We start from the raw sequence: 8080 nt of genomic DNA on the forward strand, positions 1-8080 counted from the left end.
ATCCGGTACATGGCAGAGGGAGGCGTCGACGGGGCTGGATGCGTCCCGTTGCCCGTACCTGAAAACCGTCCGTCTAGTGTCAGACATTAGTGCGTCAGACATTTCTAATCGTTGCGCGAGAACAGTGTTTCGTTTCGTTCGTCTTACGTTTAATCGAACCACGGATAGTAATATTAACAGCCGACGTTGCAAATATAGGCCAACGAAGGAAATTTCGAATACTGTTCTCGCGCGACAACGTGAAATCACAGAGTTAGTTCCATATCAGGGATTGGTGATCTTCCTCGAACGATCGAGGGGAAGCATAGAGAAGGGGGGAAGGTACTCGCAAGAGATCGAGGAGGAATTCGCGGCGTTAGAACGTCCAGCATTGACGGTGTATTAGTAATTAGCCGGGACCTCGAATGTTCAATGCAGTTTCTCTTAATTAAGGTTTCTCGTTCCATTCTCGAGACGACCTCGGCTCGGTTTTAATTCAGCCCTAGAGCAGCTGTCTCGGGATCAATTAAGGATTAGCACAGGTTAACTCTCTCTCTCTCCCTCTCTCTCTCTCTCCCTCTCTCCCTAGAGTCGGGTGCTTTGTTCGATCGATATATCGGAGTGTATCGGATTGAATTGTCAGCGATCCATGCGATTGGAATTATCGTTAATTGACCGAGTTGCAATTAATGAGTCGAGATGAAGAGGACCAAAACCACCATGCCAGGCGCGTCGTATTTTCGAATCTGTTAGCCTTTTATTTCCTTCAATTAAGAAATTCCATTTGAACAATATAATCACGAGAGATGTTGATCGAACGCTTCAGAAGTGCTAGTTGGTACTCGTGCAGTAATTAACACTACGTGAAACAAGCCGCGGGTAACACGCGCGTTCTTCTTCTCTCTAACGAACATATTCGTGCGTGCAAGGGAGATTCATGCCTGTATACGCATGTTGGTTAGTGGTTTAAAAGAATCGATACGCGGTTGTTTCGCGAATGAAATGAACTTTGTTAGAGAAAGAAGGAAATTAACGAGAGAATCGAGATAGATGAGGGGATGACGCGCGTGTGCGATACACTTGTTGACATGCAGCGAGAGATTCCGTGTGTGGTATACGTCTGATTCCTCGGCGAAGAAAAAGAAAGAAAATAAAAGACAGAAAAATAATTAGTCTCCGTTAATTTCATCGACGATCGATCCACCGCTCTGAAAGCTCGCATTCCGTGTTAAGCATCGAAGCTGCAAAACGAGCAATTAGAAACGACGTTACACAACAGCATGCACACACAACAACATCGAACATCGAAAAGCCACGACAGAAATGAAAAGTAAACATTGAACGAGAACAAAAATATTAATAAAAAAAGAAGAAAGAAAAGGCAAAAAGGAAGAAAAGGTTAAAGTAGACAAGCGATAAACGATCACGAAACACGTAAAAACCAAGGTGATTGGCACAGAACGTGTCGTAAAAAAAAGAGACAGAAGGATATTTGAGGTCGGGGGTGTGTTAGTGGGATGAACCTGAAGCGTAATTATATACCCTGTGCTGCTCAGGTTATTTGGTCAAACGGGACCAAAAAGAACTCGACGTTCTCGTGATTAAAAGTGTAACCCCAACGTATGATCGGTCAATTCAACGATCTCTCCTCTGATGTTCGATCGACAATCGGTTCTTGTGTCTTGTCCAGCTTGGCTGGACGGTGAAGGACGACGCATCGATCCCGAGTCACCGACACAGGGGGTATAACGGAGCTGCGAATACCGGAAGAATTCGATCGGCGACCGTACGGTACCGAAGAGAACGAAGGACGACAGGGGAAGGCGGAGGAGGAGGAGGAGGAGGAGGAAAAGAAAAGCAGTTCTGCAGGACGATCAGAACGGAGGAGGAACGCGGAGCGATGCTCTGTGACCGAAAGCTTCGAACCGCAAGAAGAAGAAGAAGAGGTAGAGAGAAGTGGAAGCAGAAGACGAAGAAGCAGATGAAGAGTAAGGGTCGGTCCACGTGGGATTTCAGACCGGTTTCTGTGGCATGCATTTCCAGCGAGGTGGAGAGGGGGCACACAGAGTACCGGAAAGAGGAAGAGGGAGCAAACTGTACGCAGAGCCGAGGTCGTATGGCTGACCAACGATTATGCGATTGTGAGGCGTTCCAACGACGACGAGTAGAGGTTAAATGAAAGAGGAGGTCCGGAACACGCGGGAAATGACGATGGGGGAAGATATAGAGGGATATCGATTAATTAGTCGAGAAAATGATTTTCGCGAGAGGTGATTCTTTTTTTTTTTTTTTTCGGTGTATGAGAGGTACGTGTCCCTACCTTATCTAAACCTTCAAAAGAACTTAATGTCAATGTCGCCGGGTCTGCTCTTATGATAGGTATATATGTGGGTCATCAGGGAGTTACGCGAGCAGTAAACCCGCTCGCAGATGACGCATCTGTACTCCTCCTGTCGCTCGGCGTGCTTGTCGGCAACGTGGCGTTTCAGGGATGCTTTGCTGCATAGCACCTTGCCGCACAGCTGGCAGGTGAACAGCTTCTTCGCTGACTGGGTGTTCAGAGAGTTCAAGGTCAGCCCCGTCATAGAGGTGAGCACTGAAACACAACAATGCACCTCATGCAGCTGCAACCCCCACACTTATACCCTATCCCATATCAAAGGGTGTGACGCAAGCGATTAACTCTTTCTCTCTGTTCTCTTCGCGATTCTCCTCCTCCTACTATCCTTTTCCTTTTGCTCTCCAGCATTTTTTTTTTTTTTTGATTTTATCGCACCTCATCCCTCTCTTTTCCCAATTTCACAATCTCTCTCTCTCTCTCTCGCTCTCTCTCTCTCTCCCTCCCACTCTCGTTTGCTATTGCTCGTGCTCGTATTGTCCTAAGAAAAAAGAAAAAGAAAGAACCGACGCGATAGGTTCGAATGTGCGAATATGTGAAAAGGAAACGACGAGGGAATGGTTGGACGTTGTACGCGCATTAGGCGGTGGTGGATTCGTCTCGTCTCTCGAAGGATGGGTGATCGTGAAGAGCGAGAACTCGATCGTTACACTGAAAGCACGATAAATCCCGGAAGAACGTTTCTTCGAGTCCTTTCTTCGACCGAGTCTTTTCACACGGCCCCCGTTATATTGTCGCGCCCTTTCAAATTATTCACCGAGAGAAATTCTAGCTGCACAGCGACCGAGACAGCCAGGATTCAATGTTTCGTTCGCTTAGACTCCTCTCCCTTTTTTCTTTCTCCGTGAAACTCCTTACGTGCCCGTGAACCGAGCGGAGAAGAAACTTATTCAACAATCCCATCGACGACGTTTGCACCCGGCGATCGCGAAGCACTCCTCCGCGTTTTCCACGGTCGTCTCTCGTGACCACACCCCACCCCTTCGTACGCGTTCCCTTTTAAAACGTCGCGAGATTAAGCGGGAGCTAAGATTCGAAAGGAGACAAGAAGAAAAAAAAAAAGAGAACACAGAGCGTAAGGAGGAGAGAAAATAGTAGAAACGAGCCGGCAGGGCACATTCGATATGGCGGAGCGTGCTCGAGACCGTACCTTGCCGAGGGACATAAAATAATGGAGTGAACAGAGGTCCGTGGGGGATGTGGAAACTCTTCCGACGACGTTTCAAAATGCCTGGTCGCCTTTCGGGGGAGCGAAGTAAGAACTTTCAATGGCAGTTTTTTCTTCGGTTCCGTTGACGAGCACAACCCACAGAAACCGAAGCCCTTCAACGAGGGTTAAGACGTACGTATTCGCGCAACCGCGCACGCGTGCACACAGAGAAACAAGTAGAATGACTCCGTGTGTCTGCAGCCATTTTCTATACGTATTTACTCCGTATGCAATTCAGATAAGGAGATAGAAATTGAACGAAACGACGAGCAAGCGAACGAACGAGCGAGCGAGCGAGCGAGCGAAGAGTAGATTTGGATAGAGAAAAAGAAGAAAGGTAGGGGACAAGGCTGTATACATATGTATGTATCTCTATGTAATGTACACGGCGGCGAACACGGAAACGAATTAAGCGTCAATATAAGAAGGCGGTCGCGGTTCATTTGTAATGGCCGTGTGCTCGTTAATTAAAAAAGATCCGGTCAGACGCGGTGCCGCTGATGAAGCCTCTTGCGCGCGCGCACGATGCAACTTACGCTAAGCGTGTGTGGTACGGCTATATAATACTGGTATCTGCCCTTCTTTTTTCCTTTCTTTTCCTCCGTTTTTTTTCTCTTTTCTTTTCTCTCGTTTCCTCTCCTTCGCCCTTTAGCCATCGAACCAGCGAATGGAGGCGAGGCCAACCCCTTCCGTTCAATGCGTTTGGCTGGAAAAAGCTTTTTATCCAATTTCTCAACGTTGCGTCTCGTTAAACTTCAGGCAAAAGAAATTGTGAACACAGCCTCGCTGATGAGGTCGGCCTGGAGGATTTCGATGGAAGAGATCGTGAAACGTATACTCGTGTGTACGTGTACACGGCTCGTATACACAAGGAGAAGGGAATAATGCGGAGCGGGGAGGAGGTAGGTAGGACGGAGGATAAACGGGTTGTACAAAAATTGCGTACTCCTTTTCTGTCCGATCCAGCGTACAAGAATACGTATGTGTATACAAACACTTTCCACTCGTTCTAAGACACATAATGCATGTATGCACGTAAAAAACGTATGCTTCATTAGGCGTCACGCGTATACTTGTAATATATAGCATGAAGCCTGACAAACGTGGGGGATGTTGAAAGAAGAAAAAAAAGTGAAAAAAAAAAAAAAGAAAACAATTTGGAAAAAAAGTTATGAGAAGAGAAATAAAGGAAACGACGAGAGGGAAACACTGAGCATTCTGGGTGACACTTAAAGCATGCAATTCGAAGTAAACGTAATAATATATGCGTGGTGAGCCTGGCGAACGGCGTGGCGGCTTATAATCGTTCACTTGTTATCTTTTTTTTTTTTTCATGGCCCTCGTTTCTCTCACGATTCGATCTCGTTTTCTCGAAATAAATCGAGAATGCGTGTCGCCTCGTAACTCCTTTGCGATTAATCTAGCAGTCAGAGTCCTGCGGAAAAACCAAGACAGATTTTCTTTTTTCTTCTCCTCCTTTCGACACAACCCTTTCCGCTGCTGAAGAATCGTTCTTACTTCGGTCTCCACAATGCACGACCACGCGTCGTCTTCGATTTTCCGACGTGAGACAGACAAGAGGATCGACGAAAAGCATGAACGTGTGTGTATCCGTGTCGCGATCTACATCGAGAATGATCATCGACGACGACGACGACGACGGCGACGGTGACGAAGATGACGACGACGACGACGACGACGACGACACGCTTGTGTCGTATCGACGTGAAACTTACCTTCGAGCTGAAAGAAAGATGCGTGACAGAACCGTGTGTGGTTCACGGTACCGTTTAATAGGTTCAGGTTCGAGGTATTAACGGACGATGGAGATGATAAACGAACATGGTACCTGTGTTAAGGTATGGAAACGCCTGTAATCATATCGTTTCTTTTTTTCTATCGAGGATGTGATAGGTGACTAAAAATGAAGAGAAAAAAAAAAAAGAGATACAAGCGAATTATTAAACCAAATAGTACATTTCATTATTATATAAAAAAAGGTGAAAATATATTAAGATGCATTATAACAAATAATAAGTAAGCACGGTAACGCTCGACATTATATTTCGCTTAAGAAGAAAACGATTTGTACCCGAAAACGGAGTCGTTACCGGAAAGAATTCAGCCTTTTTTTCTTTTTTTCTTTTTTATAATCCACAATACCGCGGATGTTCTTCGAGATGTTTTTTTTCGAGCCGATGGCACCGGTTTTCTTGTTTTATTTCTCAATACAATTTTACATATCTGACGAATTTTCGAATAAGCTCGTTTTTCTCAGTGCTTTGCTGCTTTAATTTTTTTTTCTTTTTTTCGCTCTCTCTCTCTCTCCCTCCCTTTCTCTCCCTCTCTCTCTCTCCCTTTCTCTCTCCCTTTCCCTCACTCTCTCTCTCTCCCTTTCTCTCCCTCTCTCGTTCTCTCTCTCTCTCTCTCTTTCTCTCTGTGTATATATATATATATAACTCGGGATTACAAAATAATTCTATTTAACGGTATCGCGATGTGTATCGTTCTCGCACAGGTAATGATAATCGTCGATGGTATTATATATATGTAATGTCTGCTCAGTATCCGTGATTGATCGCTATTTTAAAAACTCTATCGTAGGGTAATTGAACGGAATTACGGCTTACTTTATTATGTAAGGAAGCTGTTGTACGAAACTGCTGCTCGCTTTCCGGTTTTGTGCTTGTATAATAGCTGCTTGCGTTAAGAAGAAAGAAACTCAGTGGGACAAAAATAAGGAGAACCATGTAAAGATCCTATCGTCGCTATTGCATAAATCTACGGATTAATGATATTACGTGAAACGGACGAGAAAAGAAACAAAAAAAAAAAACCATTATGAAAAACGTACAGAAAAACCTAGATCTGTCTGGCTGTGTGTGTGTGTGTGTACGTATGTGCACGTATATGTAACTATGTATATAGATGTGAGTGCCTATTACCCATGACCATTAATTAAACAGTAGTAGTAGTAGTAGCGTGTGTCTGTGCGCTAAAAGCCTAACGTGTAAGAGAAGAAAAAAAAAAAGAAAAAAAAAAGACAAAACGAGAAGCGAATGAAGGAAGTGTGGATATTGTCAGATATAAAAAAAAAAAGAAAAAACAAGGCGATTAATAAACGGTGCGCCTCGCGTGTATTTGCATCAACGAACGAACGAATGTTGAAACGAGATAGAATTAAATAACGCGTCGCGCTGATCTTGTTAACGTGTACCTACTGCTCCTCTTTTTTTTGTTTTCCATACATTCTTTCTCAGTTGATTCGAACTGCTGCGGTGCCCTGCCAATTTGATCGCGTTCATGCTTTCCCTCTAACCGTGTTTAACTTAGAAATTAGATACTTTTAATTAAACATTTGTTTGGTAACATCAGTCAAGAAATATTTAAGATCAGTCCAATGTAATTAGTCGACTAATTAGATCGATTAAAAAGAGGAAAAAAAAAAAACAAAAAGGAAAAAAAAAAGAAAGATAAATCAGTCCAATTCAGTCTGACGCCAAATCGTGTCGCAGTTGACAGCAGCGGATGGTTAATCACGACGATTGCAATCAGGTACGCTTCTCGAGTTTGTCTCCTGCTCCTTATACATTCGTTTATTCTTTTTCTTTTTTTTTTTTTTTTTTTTTTTTTTCTTTTTTTTTTTTTTTTTTTTTTTTTTTTTTTTGCTACGTTTCGTCCTCGTAAAATTCCACCGTTCTATTCCATCCCTCCCTGTTGAGAAAGAGGGTTGAAACGGACACTGCCTGGCAACCGCGACACTATTCAAATTCAACAATTCAGTCTTTCGAAGTTCGAAATAGGCTTCGAACGATTTTTTTTTTTTTTTTATTTTGCACTGGCCAATCGTAAAATTAGTAAGGAAGCACCGTCTCGCTCCTTGTCTTTGCGTGCGTTCCCGCAAGGCCAACTACAGAGCGCGAACACCACCGAGAACGGCGTGTGTATTTATTCCCAACGGTCCTGTCTATACTTCACCAGCCGTCGGTGTATAAATTATAAATTATTTAGAACCGCAATTGCGCGCGGTCTTCTCGCAATTTCGTAACGCATTAACGCAGAGCGAAATTAAACGAACACGATATGAAAAGAAAAAGAAAGTATTAAAATAATAATAAAAGAGAGAAAAAAAAAAAAAACAGAGAAGATACTCAAATAAATCTCTACTAATATATAATTTGCAGTTAAATATTCATTCAATTTATATTAATTTCATTAATAATTTATTATTCTCATAATATAGCGCCGACCGCGGATCGGAGGGCGAAATATATATTCCGCAATTAATATTTGGCCATTTCTTTTCATTTCTTTTTTTTTTTTTTGTTTTTTACAGTAGTCACAAATCAATTTTCCTTCGAATAAATCTACTAGTTTAAATATTATCAATATCAGTTCTTTCTCCAGTTCTGACTACTATAAAACTGTGTTTCGTTAACTCTCGTAATTTAAAGCTTCGTTCTTCCTCATTTCCTCTTTATCCAACCGAACAA

At 43.1% G+C, this 8080-nt stretch overlaps 1 protein-coding gene across 1 annotated transcript; it reads right to left on the minus strand.

Moving 5' to 3' along the window:
* Positions 1-2312: 2312 nt before the first annotated feature.
* LOC108571402 (broad-complex core protein isoforms 1/2/3/4/5-like) lies at positions 2313-2564 on the minus strand. The gene has a single exon (XM_017933426.1). It carries the CDS (start codon positions 2562-2564, stop codon positions 2313-2315), a length of 252 nt encoding a protein of 83 aa, XP_017788915.1.
* Positions 2565-8080: the final 5516 nt, after the last annotated feature.

Source organism: Habropoda laboriosa, unplaced genomic scaffold, assembly GCF_001263275.1.
Source record: "Habropoda laboriosa isolate 0110345459 unplaced genomic scaffold, ASM126327v1 scaffold57, whole genome shotgun sequence".
NCBI classification, from domain to species: Eukaryota; Metazoa; Arthropoda; class Insecta; order Hymenoptera; family Apidae; genus Habropoda; species Habropoda laboriosa.